The 18,303-nt window shown below is 40.1% G+C and overlaps 1 protein-coding gene across 1 annotated transcript in view; it reads right to left on the bottom strand.

Moving 5' to 3' along the window:
* Positions 1–2,962: 2,962 nt before the first annotated feature.
* The window catches only part of ALDH7A1 (aldehyde dehydrogenase 7 family, member A1), a 36,642-nt gene continuing 21,301 nt past the window's right edge, over positions 2,963–18,303 (bottom strand). The window contains exons 9-18 of the mRNA XM_012727741.1: positions 16,450–16,517; positions 15,224–15,265; positions 13,101–13,195; positions 10,683–10,767; positions 9,452–9,558; positions 7,628–7,744; positions 6,550–6,647; positions 6,284–6,357; positions 4,491–4,566; positions 2,963–3,193 (exon numbers count right to left, since the gene is read on the bottom strand). Coding sequence (XP_012583195.1) covers positions 3,139–3,193; positions 4,491–4,566; positions 6,284–6,357; positions 6,550–6,647; positions 7,628–7,744; positions 9,452–9,558; positions 10,683–10,767; positions 13,101–13,195; positions 15,224–15,265; positions 16,450–16,517 — 817 coding nt within the window. The 3' untranslated portion in view covers positions 2,963–3,138. The remainder of the gene's footprint in view (positions 3,194–4,490; positions 4,567–6,283; positions 6,358–6,549; positions 6,648–7,627; positions 7,745–9,451; positions 9,559–10,682; positions 10,768–13,100; positions 13,196–15,223; positions 15,266–16,449; positions 16,518–18,303) is intronic.

An 18,303-nucleotide genomic window follows, 5' to 3' on the forward strand; every position in this document is an offset into this window, starting at 1 on the left:
CTGCTCCCCTCAGCAGTGTACTTCGTCGATCTGCCTGTTCTGCTCCCTGCTCTGTCCCTGGTGAATCCTCTCACCCTCCCCATCTCTGGCCTGTACCCCAGTTCTGTATGAATAAATAAATCTTTAAGAAAAAAATCTTTAAGTCCAGCAATCAGATGAAATAAAACTCAGTTATGTGGAGGAAGTGGTAGGTATAAAATAGCGCAAATGATTACCATTGTCTCCAGCAGATGCATCAGGAAATGGGAGACTGAACCAGGTGTACGACTATGGGGAAACAGAAGTGAAGTATGCCTTACCCTGTCTGATTATTGAAACATTTCAAAACATTTCTAACTAGCATCAACTTTGTCATATTGACAGAGACAGGAGGAAGGTCTGAAAGTGTCAGGAAAAAATAGCTAAGCACGGTTACTAAGCCCTCGGCTCCCTTTAATCTTCTCAAGAACAGAAAAAGTTCACTGTGGTTGCAGGGTGAGCTTGAAAAGGCCTAAGGAGAGAGGTCTGAGCAGTGAAAGACAGAACAGAACCTTCCAGAAAACTGTCATATCTCCACTGTGTGACTGTGTGGTATCTTCAGCAGGTGCACCTGCCTCCCAAGACATCACCCCCTCCCAAGACATCACCCCCTCCCAAGACATCAACCACCAGGATCCTGAGTCCAGCTGACTACATGCTCTCTCTAGGGACTGGAGAAGTTCAGCGAGATTCTTCAAAAAGTTAGAGGTCACCATGGTGGCACACCAACCAGACACGGTGACAATGGGGTGAGGAATACAGGCCACAAGGGAGGCACAAGAGAAGGCAGGCAGTCACCAGGGGGCGCAATGCAGCCAGCAACCCTCAGAACAGGGCCTCACACCCTAACATGCTTGGCTAGGGGCCCCCCTACTCATGCCCATCCTAACTCCAGTGAAAAGTCTAGTCACAGCTTTTATTTGTTAAGTCGGTACTAAAAGTCCAAATGTAAACAAGATTCAGTTTGAAGGAAGATTTATTCAAAATCTATTTAACCTAAAATTCTATACCTAAGTTGAATGATCCCAGTTACCCACCTAACTCAGTGTACTAGAGGTTATTCCAAATCACTACAATCTGCCAGTTTCCTCAGCAGATACAGGAAAGAATGGATCTCCTAAATGCCAAATTGAAGATAAATTATAGATGTAAATGATCCAGCTTCTATTTTGGAGCACCTGTTTAAAATTTTGGAGAAATACAGGACATGAAAAAGTTCTTTTTATCAAAAATAATCCTGTGCAATTTCATTAAATTAAAACTGCCTATTATTACAATTCCTGAAAATGTCTGAAATAGTATTGTACTGTCTGCAGACAGTATTAGTCACTTACCAAGGGCTAGAACACATAATATCATAACCCAAAAACTGTCAATATTATCAAAGTTAACGCTGTAAGATTTTCTTCAGTATCACCCACCTGACATGCCCCCCCAACACACACACACACACACAAACAAGAAAGCATAATGTGCTCTATTTTGAACTTTAAAAATGGAGGAAAATTTGACTCTTTTAGGGTCAATCTGTAAGTTACTGAGGTGTCCCTAGTTCATTAATGAGTAGCACACAAATTACATGTGTTGTGTGCTGAGGGAGAGGAGGGTGCAGGAGAGTCTAGAAATATAGGGCCCAAAATAGCTGATTCTTTAACATCATTTTCTTGTTATATCAATACTTATCAGAATTATATAGCCTCTTAATTAAAAAAGCCAAATAGTTCTATAAAATTAGTCATGAAAAACTATAACTCCTCCTATATTCTAGGCCTCAGCCTCCATGTGCCCTCCCCTGAGGCAATGATTCTTTTGGAATTTACCTGTTTTTCATAAGCCTGCATGCTATTCCTTGCTTTTTTAAGATTAGGCATTATTGATTCCCACTACAAACACGAGGAACCGTCAGCCTTTCACCTACCACAGCCCTGACTTCTTTCTGCCAATACATGTTTATTGTCGGCATTTGGCTTGATTAATAAGGTTGACAGCAGACACCATTCCTTCCCTAAAAAAATGTATAATCGCCCAGTTTGTTCATAAGTCAATCTTGCTTGCTTCTCGGTGTCAAAAGTCAATCTTGAACTCTGCCAGTCGTCCAAATCTCATCATACATTCCGATTCCTCGGGTTGCCGGCAAATACCATCCTCTTTAAAGGCTTCTGCCCAGACAGGTTAGAGTGGGGCCCGGTGGTTGCTCCCAGGAGCGAGTGCACACTGCCAGAACAGAAGGGGTACTGCGAGAACCTGTCAGCGCCCCGGGCTGAACCAATTGCAGAACCCCTGGGCGACTTCTCAGAGGACGATTCTCAGCAAAGGAAAATCTTACTATAAAAACAACCTGCCACACACACTGTGGATATTCTCTGAGAACAAACTGCAGGGCAACTGCAAAAGCAGAGCTTAAAAAAAAAAAAGCTGCAGGTTACATTAACAATTCCAGATACATTTTCAGTATTCTGCAGGGGTGCACTCTTCAGCAGATGCAGCAGGTCCAGGGAATGGGTGAAATCTATGTCACCCCAGCGATCCCTTCTGCAGTGACACATGCCATCATGAGCGGTGCAAGTCACCACGGTAATGAATTTGCTCGGACACTTTCAACAGAGCAAGCAAGTCATGGACATTATACTGTGGTCCTCCGAATAGAAGAGATGCAACTCCCTTTCAATCACATCCTTCCCACTCATGCTGGAGGAAGCAATTTGAGTCAGGAATGGCCACAGCATTCTTGGCTTGTTCAGAAGATATTCCCGCATCCACAAAGGCGGCTTCTAGTTTTGTTTCTGTTCTCTTCTTTATTTTTTCCAACTTTACAGTATATACATGGCAGGTAGTATTTTTTCCTAAATTATCAAATGATCAAACTTTTTCTTAAAAATCAAAAACTACTAGTAACAGAAACCTTTCAAATCTGTATTTTTACTAAATATTGCTATATGACAGTTTAATTTTCATTTTTTTAAAAGCAAAATTTTTGTTTATTAAGAGTCTCCAGGGAATAATGAATTAATCACTATTACATTCACAATGATGCATTTATTCAGAGCAAATACTACTGCTGTGTTCTTCAGAAGAAAGAGGAGTAGGAATACCTAACAAGAAAGTCAACTTAAGGCACCTTTACTGAAACTTGATTCCTTGAGCCAGAGGAAGGTCTTTACTGTAGTTGATGGTACTAGGGGAAGAAAAATAAATAAAACTTAATAAAGGGTAGTACATATATGATCACAGTATTTTTATACCATTACATAAGTATAGCAGATCTGTATATATTAACAAGATGCAGTGCCCAAGCACCAAATTGAAGGAAAAAAAAAAATAGGATACAAAACAATGCTAGAATAGATTCAATTGTATAAAAGAAAAAACAAGGGAGAGAAGAGAGAAATACATAAGTCTGGAAAGTCACATCGTACATTTTATATATAGTTTCCAAGTCACAAAAATAAAGACCCTAACTTTACTCTTTATTATTGCTCAACAACTTGTACTGAATTAGCAGGAAATATTTCCATTTTGATACAAGTATAATAATTAAAAAAAAAAACACCCATATTAAACTAGTCACATGGCTTTTCTCCTGAGAAAAATATCACCCCCATTAAATGGGTTCTAGAAAGGCACAGCAACACATTTTTGCTCCCCTAGATCTCTAGTGCACAAGAAATGCACCAGGAACAAAAATGAGTTCCAAGGGTGGAAACCAGGCAGAGAATGTGTACATTTTTGAGATTCAATAAGTCATAGCCAAAAACATCTCAGAAATCCCTCACTGATGCAAACTGTTGCGACTCTCAGGAACCAAAGTTGAGAAACTCACCCAAGGTTACATAGGTAGTAAGAAGCAGCAGAAGAGACCAGGGTGTGTCTTGGATTCCTTATTCCATGTTCTTGTTACAACATGACATCACATGGGTCTGACCCCATATTCTCTACTTTACTGCACTTAAGTGCAAACTATTTCCCCCACAAAGGGGGGAAAAAAACAAATTATAAGCAAAAGAAACAACTTCTAGTTCAAATGTCTTAGAAGCAGACTTTCTCACCAACTACCCTGTGCTGGTGGAATGAATTCAAGGGATATGCTCACTATTCTGAGCAAGTATCCCCCAGTGTGACAGCCAGCTCATGAACCCTCACCTATTCCCCACCCCGCCTGCATTTTCCACTGTCTTCTGCAAGGGTGACAATTGCGTCCAAAGACAACTGCCTCTACCTTCTCCTACTGACTGACCTCTAAGTACGCTGCTCCTGTACCAGCTCCCAGAAAGAAGCCATCAGCAGGACAGTTGCACAGTTGGGCCCTGGCCACTAGCTGAAGTTAGGTAATAAGGAAGGTAAAAAAAATAGCAGTATAAAACTGATGCTGTGGGAGGGGGTTGCTATGGAACAGTATACATGAAAAGAAGAAAGTGGAAGAGTAGATAAAAGCTTTTGGCAGTTTTAAGTCCAAACCCATATCATTTTCTTACCAAGTAGATCTTCTCATGTACTGTTTCCAGGAATCACTGCCAGACTCCCTGCCACCACCAGTATGCTTTTCTCCACCTAGAGAAATACACAAAAATCTCAAATCTCTTCCTCACTTTCTTTCTGTGTGGGCTGTTCCTTGGGGATACCAGTAGGAAAAACAGACATTTAGAGAAGACCACAGCTACGTGACCAATTACATCTCTGCAATAAATAAAACACAGAACGAAACAAATAGGAAAGAGAGAGAGAAATAACAGGAATTAAGAGGAAACAATTAGATCACAATGCAAAAGAAAACCTTTAAACAAAAAATGTCACCATTAGACCACATTCTTAAAGTGAAAACCCAGACAACTAAGATATTTTTTTTTTTGGCTTATGCTAAAATGTCATTATTTCTTTGTTTATGCTTATGTACAAGGAATTTTCTATAATATATACTGCTTTTCCAGTGAACCATGTTTAAATACTCATATCCTAGGAAAGGTTACCAAAAAAATGATTCTATAAAACTAGACAAGGATACTACTTAAAAGTGTACCATTAGGGGGCCCTCCCGGTGGCGCAGCGGGTTAAAGCACAGCACTGAGAATCTAAAGCCACTTCCGCATGAGTTCGATTCCCGCCTGCCCCGGAGGTGACCACATGGTGTGGCAGACCTCTCCTGACCCACCCGCTGCTCCCCTCAGCAGTGTACTTCGTCGATCTGCCTGTTCTGTTCCCCACTCTGTCACTGGTGAATCCTCTCACCGCCCCTGAGCCTCTGGCCTGTACCCCAGTTCTGTATGCACAAATAAATAAATCTGTAAAAAAAAAAAAAGTGTACCAATAGGGCCCCCCGTGGCGCAGGGATTAGTGAGTGGTTCTGTATTATCAAGCTACTACCAGCACTGCAGCATGAATCCAATCCCCATCCAGGAAACAGACCCACATGGTGCAGCAGATCTCTCCTGTCTCGTCTGCTGCTCCCCCAAGCTGTGTATTTCAAAAGATTGGCCTGTTCTGTTCCCTACTCTGTGTCTGATGAATCCTCTCACTCCCCACACATCTGGCCTGTACCCCAGCTCCTGTATGCACACATAAAAATATAAAACTTAAAAAAAAGTGTGTCATCAAAACAGAGTAAGTCTTTTTAGTAATAGGAGTAAAGATTTAACAGGATTACAAGAAAATTTTTAGGAAACCTTGTAAACAAAAATCTGGTGGTCTAAAGAAATAGAAAACAGTAGTAAAAAGACAACAAAATTACAGATATCCCCTGCTCGAACAAAGTGAAGCTGTCTGTGCCTGGAAATAATACATAGGACCTTGGCCAATAACTCTAAATACAGAACCTGACTTTCCTAAAGACATGCTGGACCAGAAAACATTTTTCAGTTTCTTGGTCAAACTTTCCTAAAATCTACTACTGTTTTTCTTTTGCTGTTTATTATGGACTGAATGTGTTCCCTCCAAAAATTGTACTAAAGCCCTGGCCTCCAATGCCTGAGAACGTGTCTGTATTTGGCTGGATGCAGGGTAACTATGGTTAAATGAAGTCATGGAGGTGAGGTGCTAAGTCAATGGGACTGAAGAGCTACAAGAAGAGGAAGAGACATCAGGAGTGTGCATGTCCAGAGAAGAAGGCCACGGGAAGACCCAGAAAGAGGAAGAGAGGTGGCAGGAAAATCCAAAACTGCCAATATCTTTATCTCAGGCATCCAGCCTCCAGAAATAGCTTGTCGAAGTTATATACTCCTAGCAGAATAATGCACTGCCCAATACGGTGAAAAACAAAGGATTCTCTACATACCAAAAGCACCTCCAATTTCGGCCCCACTTGTTGGAATGTTGACATTTACAATGCCACAGTCTGATCCTTTAGGTCTGTATGTGAAAAAGGAAGGCATGATGAGAGAAACGCAAAGGAAGTTAAAACAAAGAAAAAGTCAACACAAAGCCTTTAAGATACTCAATGCTGATAAAAGACTTTCGACTATGGCAATTTCAATTTCTTTTTGTAAAGTCCATTCATCACACAAGTTAAGAGTTGGATAAGTTTTCAAAATAAAGTTATACCCAAGCCAGCGGAAGATTCTTCCCAAATCCTTAGTAAAAATACTACTTGAAAGTCCCTGCTTGACTTCATTATTCCAGGCAAAGACCTCTTCTTCATTCTAAAAGAAGAGAGTACGAAACTGTCAGGTGGTCCAGCTTTCAGGTCAAAGTTCACTGAAGTCAATTAAATACAGTTCAAGTATAAGTGGTATAACTTTAGCACACAAAGGAATCTTAAGAATCAACATCTTCCTAATTCTATTCTTTTATACAATGTTTGGTGGGTTTTTCCTCTAACTGTACCTTTAGAAGCAAAGATTAGCATATTGCACTCAAGCCACTACATGTAATAGCTAATATTGACTGAGCTCCTATGTACCAAACACAGACCTAACCACTCACTGTGCACGTACTCATTTAATCCTCACCCTCTGGCACAAGTCATATATTTCCCCAATGTACAGATTAGACAACAGATACCCAGAGACCAAATACTTCATTCAAGAGTTCATAATCTCACACAGACACACCTGCTGCAAAAAAATGAAATTATACTATCAAGACAGCATATGTGAAACAAAGAGACAATTTAAGCAAGATTTGATGGAAAAAAATCATATAAGTAATTGATAAGGGGTGCAACTGTCTGTTTCCTTTAAATGTGAATCATGACACATTCAAAAATTATTTTCTAAATATTTGCTGGCAGGGTTAGAACCTCTCTCATGGCAGGGAAGAACTGAGCCCCTCAGTTATCTTTATTCTCTGACACAGGCTGATATCATGGATCTTTAAATTAGCCCCTATCTTCCCATTCTGCCTGCTGATATTTAGCACTCAGGGACCTCAGAAATAGGGGATAAGGGTTACACTCCCCCCTTAATTCCAGATGGGTCCTCTGCTCATAAGGTTTCCCTGGCAGTTTAAAGTGTTCCCCTCAGCCTATTTTATCCTTAACCTTCAAATGTCTGCTGATAAGAATTGACTTTCTCCCTAAAGGCTAATCAAGTGAAATTTAATATATTTTTTCATTTCCTCCTAATCTTTTCATTTACATTGCCACTAAACTAGAGAAAGAAGAGTCAGAATCCACTTTTACCTTGAATTTAAAGACATAGAGAATCGGAGCAAAAGTCTCTGTGTGTGCAATGGATGCATTGTGAGGAAGACCCGTCACAATTGTCGGTTCTACATAATTTCCAGGGCGATCCATAGCCTACAATGGAAAAATAAAATCAAAATACAGTACAAGGAAAGAAAGAAAATAAAAGCATTTTGGTTCCTCGTACATGGTCAGGATCAAATGAAACACACTCTATATTTATGGGAAAAAAGTAAACATTTATAAATGAATTAATTCATCTCCAAAATAGCTTTGCATCATGAATGAAAATTTTCTGTCTCCTATTGGTTCTAACTTAAATCAAAGAAAAACCAAATAAATAGGCATAAAGGAGAAACAGCAGCACTGTGTGTCACAATCAAGTTAAACTGAAAACACGGTTACTCGTGGCTATTTTTAAATTCACACAATTTTAAAACACACAGCGACACCCCCTGTGGTACAGACTGCGTTGTGTCTATAAGGCACTCATCTTCAAGTCTTAAATTCCTGAGTGTCACTGGATTGGAAGACTCTGGGCTTTTAAGGAGGTAACTAGAGCTAAATTCTCACAGGAATAGATCCCTCATCTGACGAACGTGAGATCTTAAGAAGACAATAAAAAGGAAAAAAGAAAAAAAAATATTCGTAACAGATGAGGGGGAACAAAGGTCTGCACAGACAGTGGATACCTTCCATCTCCTCACGCCAGGAGGACAGGCCATATAGACACAGCAAGCGGTGGTACCTGCAATGCCAGCAAGAGGTCCCCCCAGAAACTAACCCTGCCAGCACCTTCACCTTGGACTTCCAGTTGCCAACTGTGACAAAGTTAATTTTCTATGATATTTTGTTATGGCAAGTGAAGCAGACTAAGGTATAGCACACAAAAGCAGAAAGCTCCTGAAAAGCATCCTGTAGACACTCTCAAACTATCTCCAGAAAACCAACTTACTAGTGGGTCTCCGCTTAACAGTCACTTCTTTTTGTAAAATGTTCTGATGTGCACAGCAAGCTGCTGTGACATCAGGTCCACTCCCCAGGGTGCTTGTGTGAGTCTACTCTCTGCCCCCGAGCTGTTTACCAAGAGTTCACCATGTTACTCCCAATCTTGTGCAAAGCAGCTGTGTTTGCTGTAATAGTGGCATACTGCTGCATTATATAATCTAATAAATGTTACACAACAACAACAACAAAAAAAGCTATTCATATAAACATTAAGTTAGATGAGCTAGGAAAAACTCACTATAGCATACATGACACAATACACCCATATCCATGCACAGCTCTGTACAATTAAATGTGGGTATGTCCATGCCACTGATACTCAGGAGACGGATCTCTTTGGTTCCTTTTCTAGGACATCAGTTCTCAGTAAATTTTTTAAAAACTGAAACTAGATCATAGAAAATACTATAAAATAGAGGATCTAACTAATACAAAGAAGCAGATGGATTCCTACATACATGAAGAAATGCCTTGGTCCTGTATCTAAAGAATTCTGACTCCCTAGCTTTACTAGCCTTTCAAAAGGTTAGTACCTTAGTAGCTCTGAATACAAAGTCTTCAACTACACAATGAGAAGATCTCTCATCTACACTAATTCCTAAAGACGCCATGCAAAGGCACTCAGAGCTGAGCTTCTTGGGTGTCCTTCCAGAAGTATTCCATGCATTTTATACTAAGTTTTCAAAATATGCATTTCCTCTTGACCACAGGGATGGGAGGGGAAGGAAAATGGCAACTGTGGGTCTACATCAATGTGTCCAGAGCCCTAAGGGAAGGAGAAGGCCTGTCACCCGAGCTCAGCGTTTTGATTACCTTGCCACCAAAAACCACTGTGCCACCTTCTTTCTTTGCTGCTTCCACTGCTCCAAGAAACATGGTCACTGCTTGTTTGGTGTGGAGTGGCCCATAGAGAACATTAGCTGGAGAGAAAAAGGAATGCTCTTCATTTTGCCCCAAATGGCATCACTTTATTATTGTAACAGCTTCCTAATGAACTGACCGATGCATTCGACATCCTCAGTTTAAAGGAGTTAGCGAGCTTTTTCTGTTAAGGGCCAGAGAGCAAATACTTTACTTTGTGTTCCTCTGCATTACTTATGTGGTCTCTGCTACTGCGGTGTGAAAAAAGCCACGACAGTATGTCAGTGAAAGGGTATGGCCATATCCCCATAAATTTTCTTCTCAGAAACAGGTGGCAGGCCAATCTGTTTGTGACTGGTTTAGAGGAATGGCTCTCCATTCATTCCAAGCAGGACATTAAAAACACAGGGTGCATTTATTCAGTGCAAGGTAATCATTGTCTAAGAACTTCATGGACTCAGCAGTTGTGTGCAATTCAATGGCTGTTGACCTTTAAATGTCTATGGGAAGCTGGAACATTAAAGGTGACCCGGGAGACAGAGAAGGAAGATGATGTGTAGAAAAGCCTCTCTAAGGAGAGCTGGTGGTAGGAAAGAGGTGGGTGAAGAGCATTTCCACAGAGAATAGCAGGAGGGAGCCTGGGATACCTGCAACACCGAAAGAAGGTGGAAACAGCTAGAGCTCAGGGAGCAGGAAGGCCAGGTAACAGAAAGCCAGAGGCAGGCAGGAGAGGAATCAGAGGTCAGATGATGAAAGACTGGGGGCCTCAGGAAGAATCTAGGATTTCATCTAAAAGCAACATGAAGTCACTGGAATGGACCTTCAAATTACATTTTTTGAAATCACTCTGGTTACTGTAGAAGGGAAAACCAGCAGAAGGGAAGCGAGTTAGGTGACTGTGACCTTCCATGAGACAGGATGTGGAGGCTCGACACCAGGAACAGCAGTGAGAAGACAGAAGTTCATCAGTCACCCCAGTTGAACACTATCCCCCAGGCTGACCTGTCAGACATGTCCTAACTTGAAATATGTCTCATCGTGAACCCCAAAACCCATTTTATGCACTCTTAGGTCTATCAATAGGGGCAAAAAAAATCCAAGAAACAAGACACAAAGAAAGAATAGAAACAGTTAAAACATCAGTTACCAAAAGGCAAAACCTCTGAAAATACGAGATACTCACGATCCCAAGGGTCCCCAACACGGATCTGACCATAGGCCTTCTTAAGTCTATTTACAACTTCATCATGGATGCTTTCATGCAAAAACTAAGTGAAAAGGAAAACATTAAAGAGCAGAGTATGGTAAATGTACTACTTTCCTGAAGGATAATGATTAATAGTTCAGTTTCTGAAATGTGATCTCTGAAAATATAAGCAAATAGAAGCATGGGCTTTTTAAAACTACATGATTTCTAATGTTAATATTAACTATAGGAAGGCAACTCTTTGAGGCACGTGTTAAAATAAAAATCTAAAGCCACATCTTTTTTTTTTAAAGATTTATTTAGTTGTACATACAGAACTGGGGTACAGGCCAGAAGCTCAGGGGTGGTGAGAGGCTTCACCAGAGACAGCAGGGAACAGAACAGGCAGATCGACGAAGTACACTGCTGAGGGGAGCAGCGGGCGGGTCAGGAGAGGTCTGCCGCGCCATGTGGTCACATCTGGGGCAGGCGGGAATCGAACTCATGCAGAAGCGGCTTTAGATTCTCAGTGCTGTGCTTTAACCCGCTGTGCCACCAGGGAGGGCCGAGCCACATCTTTTATCAATTTCCTAAGGAACTGTTTGGCCAGGTTTCACAACTCAATTATGCCTAATCCTGTTCTAGAGCATTCACTGTGTTAATTAACAGAACCTCAAGAACCGGCTCCCACACCACTGTGTGAATCACAGTGAACACAAACCACTATGATTTGGTCAGCTGAGCCCTGCTTTTTAGCTATATGCACTTAGCCTCAGGCTGAGTAAGTCTCCAGAGTGAGGCCTTAATCAGTGAGGATGGCCCTTGGACTCCTGCTGGCCTTGTGAGCTCCATGCTATGTTCCCAGTGGCGGAGGTGACTATGTCAAATCATCCATTCTCTCGATTGATCTCCATCTGGCAAATGCATTAAAATTAACAGTAGTAGAAATACCTGTTCAGAATGTTTTATTCCCACGTATCGATAACTACCACTATGGACAATGATTTGGGCAATGACAAATAGTATCCTACAATATCCAGCACTATATATAAAGCATAATCATTTTCATGTGCTCCATGTCACAAAGAAAAAAAAGTTGGGTGAAGAAAAAAATACCTGATTTCTATGAAATTTCATATTTTACTACTTAAGATTACAATCTTTCAGCGTACCCATTTCCTTCTTAGTATTAATAAGCATTGGATGAACTAATTTAATAAATTATAATTACTTTATGAACATCATATCTTAGTTTTTTTAAGAATGTCAAATGGATAATTAAAAACAAAGAGTTTGATGTTCATTTGTTGTAAAAATAAAGGAAAAGGGAAATATGGGGACTCCCTGGTGGCACAGGGGTTCAAATCTCCACACTATGAAGCTATCACCAGCCACTGCAGCATGAGTTCGATCCCTGGCCGGGGAGCTGCCCAACATAGCACCGCAGACTTCTGCTGACCCACCGGCTACTCCCCTCAGCAGTGTATTGCAGTAGATCCTCCTGTTCTGCTCCCACTCTATGTCTCATGAATCCTCTCAACCCCGTACCACTGGCCAACATACCAGTTCTTGTATGCATAAATAACTGAAATAAATCTTAGGAAAAGTTATGGGAAAAGACTTCATTTGCAATTTGCATATCTCCTCTATCTTATTCTAATTTAGGCTGCAACAACCTTATAAAAAAAATGTTCATTTTGTCTGAAGATGAGAGTAAAAGCCCAAAACCAATTTCTCTATCAGGCAATTATAAGTTTTTTGTTTTTTTTTTTAATTACAGGAAGAAAATTCAACAACAATAAAAAAAATGGAAACACAGACAAATTTGTACCTACCCCAAAACTTGTTTGGTTTCTGTACTCACAGTTGAAAATCAAGGCTGGGCTCCACTGAAGACTGAACAATAACCACACTTGTGGAGATTTAATTTCCCAAAACCACACCCTGAAGCTAACCCATGTGTGTGAGGGCAGACTACAAAGACACATGTGTGAAATCAGCTGTTTTTTCAATAACCCATGTCACAGCAAGTCAAATGTAGGACTCAGTGATCCCAAATTAAAATCTTTCATGTTTTACTACTTAAAATGTTTGTATAGAATAGTAAACGCTGCTGTTAGCTAATGACTTTCTAATTTTATTGCTTGTTTTATTCTCTAAATGACACTGAACTTTATCTGTATTGCTCTAGGTACAGAATTGAAAACAGGTCTCATCTTCAATCAGTTGGTGTGAAATCACTTTTAACTGGATGTGGGGCGTAAGGAAGATTCTGTGGCTGGTCAGTGACACTTGCCATGAGCAGAAGAGAGAGCAGTGGGGCCACATGTTGACCAACCAAGTAAAGTGAATATATTGTTGTAGCAGTGCTTCACAGTACAATGCGTTAAAAATTAGGGTCCACACAGCACTCACCAGTCGCCTTGCAGTGGTACACCTCTGGCCAGCTGTCCCCACAGCAGCAAAGAGAGCAGAAGGAACGACCAAGCTGAGGTCTGCGTCCTCAAAAGCTGAGGAAAAACAACGCACTCCCATCAGTGAGTGAAGAGAGCAGGCAAGGCGCTTTGCCACCTGGTGTACAGGTGCAGTCTGAGAACTTTAGAACCATCCCTGTTAAACAGGCACGTTCACAAAACAGAAGCATCCATTTCTTCTGAGGAAGACCACAATCTGAGACGAGAGCATAAATGCTAGCCGGTACCCATGTAAGATGGAAACCAAGGACTCTGCTCTGATCACTTCCCCTTTCCTGGACTGGTTTCTGGTACTGACTGAGCCAGCCCTGTAGCCTCCCTCTGGCTTCTTTTCTAACACCACTCTTTTTGTCAGCTTCACTTGCCTCCAGCCTCAACTCTAGCCAATGCTGATGCCAGATTTCCCAGGTTATCACTACTACCAAGCCATGTTCCCTGTCATCACCTAAACCCTCACTTCCATCAGCCCACCCCCTGAAGTGCTTCTGGATCCCACGTTACAGAAACTTTTACAAATATCTGAAACCCTTCAAGCTCTGTGCTCCTGTACCAGGTGGCCTCACCTCCTCCTTCATGGAATGTCTAGTGTGAGCATCACAAGGGCCTTTCCACCTCTCTGCTGCTCATAAGAGAGGGTTGCTGGGCCCTCCCTGATGGCACAAAGGGTTAAAGCGCAGCACTATGAAGCTGTCTGCAGCCCTGCAACATGAATTCGACCCCCTGACCAGGGAGGCGGCCCACTTGGCACACGTGCTGTGTCACATGCTGCTCCCCTCAGGAGTGTATTTCAGTAGACCTGCCTGTTCTACTCCCCACTGTCTCTCAACCCTGTACCTCTGGCCTACACCCCAGTTCTTGTATGAAAAAATAAAAAATATATTTTTTACCTGCTACCCTGGCACCTTAGTCATATAATCGGTTTACGCTGCAGAGTGCAACCTCCAAGTGAGATTAATAATGGTAGTTGCCTCAAGGGATTACTACAGGAATTAAATGTGTATTCACTGAGCAAACACCTGGCAAATGCCTAGTACCTACTTACTGTTAACTTACACAAACGACTTTCAATGACCAGAAGTCAGGGATGTGGACCTCCTTGCAGTCTAAAGTCCCAGTATAATTTTGACCTCTTCTAAATTAACTAATAATAGTTTGCTGTTGAAAGGAGTCCTTACCAACAGCATAGCCAATTAACATGTTTCACTTGTTATGTTTTCTATACTATGTTCTTATAAGAAGCTAGAAAAGAGAAAATATTGACATCAGAAGGAAGAAAAAAATACATTGACAATACTGTGCTGTTGACACCAATACCTTAAGTTACTGTCATCTGTTCATGAGAAAATGCATATACACACAACTCAAGCCCATGTTGCTAAGTGGTCAACTGTAAATGAAACTTCTCTTTAACTGGATTAGAAATCCATCTAGAACAAGTCCTTCACCATATACCTTTGCAACTTCTGGGGTACACCACAAACATGGAGGCATTTAATTATGGTTATAGCAATACACAAATAACAGGTTTTGGTTCAAATCACAAAAGCCATGCTTCTATTGTGTTTCAACCTGCTTAGGTCCATCCAGAATTATATTGCTTGATATACTATTTATTTTTTCAGCAAAAATTGAAAAAGAGAATTAAGTAATCTCCAAACCTATAGGTAAGTGATGAAATGCCCTAAGGAAGTATTCCTCTCCAATACAAAAGCACTCAATATTTCACTGAAGACGACCCAGTATTTTTGAAATCTAACTGAATCAGCAAGTCACATAAGCATTATTTATTCTGGGGACACACATAGCCACCAGTTTTCAAAAGATAGATGAAAAACTAGAATCACCACCATAGTAGGACATTTCATAACCAGAGTCTAAGATTCAGCTAATATTTTGCAAATACAAATACTTTTCCTTGCTAGTATACTGTCCCAAAAGCAAAATTCCTAATAAGAGGATGAGATGTCAGACACACACAACATAGCAGCAATGCTTTCCTGAACAAGTATCTGTACTCTGGATGGTTCTTGGAGACATTCTGAACAGAAAACAAAGGGCACTTACCAATAATAGCATTGTTTCCTCCAAGTTCTAACAAACTTCTCCCTTAAAGTATATAGAAACACAAATTAATGGCTCTTTCAGTATTTGATGCAGTTGCAAGAAAGCCTTACTTAAATCATAGTTAATACTAGGCAAAATGCTATGATCCACAAGTCACCAGGAAATCTCTTAACTCAGAAGGATTCTACACCTAACACTGGCTCATCCTGCCTGGTTTTATGTGCTTTGTGGCAGAAGGAACTATACTTTCTAATTGCATTTCTCTCTGTGTTCCCTAGCTAATTCCTAACTACCTACTCCCTCAAAAAAAAAAAAATCACCCATCACTAAAGCTCAGCAGGTATATGGATATAAGCTTATACAATGTAAAAAACTATAGTTCTACTAATGATTCTATTTAAAGAACAAACTACTCTGTGATTAAGGGTAAAGGAGAAACATGAGAAACCTGTTCATATCCTTTCCCCACGTTTGAAATGGATTATCTTCTACATTGTTGAATTTCAAGGGTTTGTTTATAGTGAAGACACAATTCTCTCATTGGATACAAGATTTATAAATATCTCCTCCCATTCTATATGTTGTTGTTTTCACTTTTTTATGGTATCTTTTAAAATGCAAATTTATGCTTTTTAAAAGCTATTGTTATTGAGATGTTAGTGTATAAGAGTGTATATGATTTAAGGTTGTTTCTAAGCTTGGCTATTATCAGTACTACAATGCAAATGTCCTTGTGAATTAGTATTTTTGTATTTTTTAGATTCCTAGGAGTAAAATTGCTGGATCCTATGGTAGTCTATTTCTAACATTCTGAGACTTCTCCAAACTCTTTTCCAGAGAAGCTAGAATAGTCGGCCCCATAGTGTTTTTAAATATAATTCATTTGTATTTTCTTCAGCTGCTTGTGCTTTAGGGGCAGTTATCTAAGAAAGGACTGCCTAATCCAGAGTCACAATTTAACCTGTTTTCTTCTAAGAGTTTTATAGTTACAGCTCTTATGTTTAGGTCTTCCATATATCTTGAGCTAGTTTTTGCCTGTAGGATGAGGCACAGGCCTCAGTTCGTACATATGTATATGAATATCTAGCTGTCCAGACCATTTGTTAAAAAGATTATTCTTACTTCATTGAACTGTCTTGGCATTCTTGTCAAAAACCTTGTCATCTGATATAAATATGAGGGCTTATTTCTGGATTCTTAATTTTACTTTACTGATCTTCATCTACCTTTATGCTGGTACCACATAGTCTTGATCACTGTCATTTTATTAGAAAGCATAAGACCTTTGACTTCGCTGTTTTCACAAAAATTTTGGCTCTTCAGCATTCTTAGGATTTCTGTGCAAGTTTTAGGATCAGCTCATCAATTTCTACCCAAAAAGCCCATTGATATTTTGAACAGGATTGTATTCAACTGATGAGTATTGACACCATAATGATTTTAGGTTTTCCAAAAAGTGAAAAGGGGGCTCTCCCTGGAGCAATGGGTGAAAAGCACAGCACAAGGAAGCTAGCCACAGCTACTTCAACACAAGTTTGATCCCCAGACAAGGGGGTGACCCACATGGCACAGCAGACCTCTCCTGACTTGCCCGCTGCTCCCCTCAGCAGTGTACTTGGTCAATTTGCCTTTTCTGCTCCCCATCGTCTCTGGTGAATCCTCTCACCGCCCCTGAACCACTGGCCTGTACCCAGTTCTATACACATAAATAAATAAACCTTTAAAAGAAAAATAAGTGAAAGTCTTTATATTTATTTAGCCATTTTTAAGTTTTTCTCAGTGATGCTTTGGAGCACTGTGTGAAAAGATGTATACTTATTTTGATAAATGAATTCCTAAGTATTTCATTCATTTTGATGCCCCTATAAATGGAACTGTTTTCTCAATTGATTTTTACATATTGATCTTATATTCTGCCTCTTTGCTGCCCTCATGCATTAACTTTAAATGCTGTTTTGTAAACTTGCTTTTTAAAAGCCTATTGCAAAAGTGCTGGCGGATTAACTAGCCAAGAGTCACTTCATGCTGGGGCTAAAGTTTAGAGCTCTTCAAACTCTTTTCCACAGAAGCTAGAATAGTCAGCTTCTATTAAAAGTTTCTAGTTTTGATAAAATATAATTCATTTGTATTTTCTTAGGTCACTTATGCTCTAAGTGACATTACTGAAGAAAAGACTACCTAATCCAAAAGCCACAGTTTATTCCTGTTTTCTTCTAAGATGTTCCATAGTTACAACTCTTGGATATAATACTAAAAACTGATTATCATTAATGTCTTTGAAAATATCTTTAATGACCTGTAAAGCAGAACAAAGCTATGTTGATATAACTCTTTGCCATCATGCATATTAATAGTCATAATAATAATGAGAAAAGAAACAGATTCAAGTCTTGTATTACACATTCACTCCAAGTTCAGTACTTACAACCTGAGTTCTCTTTTGTATATTTGTCAAATAGGTTTGATAAAACTGATAAATATGTTTACTATGATTCCACTATAGTCATTTGGCAGGGGGGAAATGACATCGTTTTCCAAGTTAAGCTTTTTAAATTTATTTTTCTATTTCCCTAACATTAACCCACTAGTAACTATATCCTTTTCGTTTACTTGGATATTCAATTAAACATAGAGGCTGTCTCTCAGAAAGTCACAGGGGGATAAAAAAAACACCTTTTAGATTTTGCATTAACACCTCTGAGAGAATGAAAACCCTCATGAGAAATCCAACACTTACCAGGGTCTTCCTGGTGGTGTCTGGGTTTAAGTCTCAGCTACCACCAGCTACTGCACCATGGCAAGAATTTGATCCCCGGCCAGGGAGGGGACCCACATGACACAAAAGACCTCTCCTATCTCTCCCACTGCTGCCATCAGCAGTGTATTTCAGTTGCTTTACCTGTTCTGCTCCCTACTGTCTCTGGTGAATTCTCTCACCCACCTCCCACACCTCTAGCCTATACCCCAGTTCTTGCACGCAAAAATAAATAAATCATTGAAAAAAATAAAAAGCACCACATTATGAAGCTCTCCAAAGTCACTGCAGCACAAGTTCAATTCCCAGCCAGGGAGCTGACCCA

This window comes from Condylura cristata, unplaced genomic scaffold (genome assembly GCF_000260355.1).
Source record: "Condylura cristata isolate star-nosed mole 26May11 unplaced genomic scaffold, ConCri1.0 scaffold00021, whole genome shotgun sequence".
Lineage (NCBI taxonomy): Eukaryota > Metazoa > Chordata > Mammalia > Eulipotyphla > Talpidae > Condylura > Condylura cristata.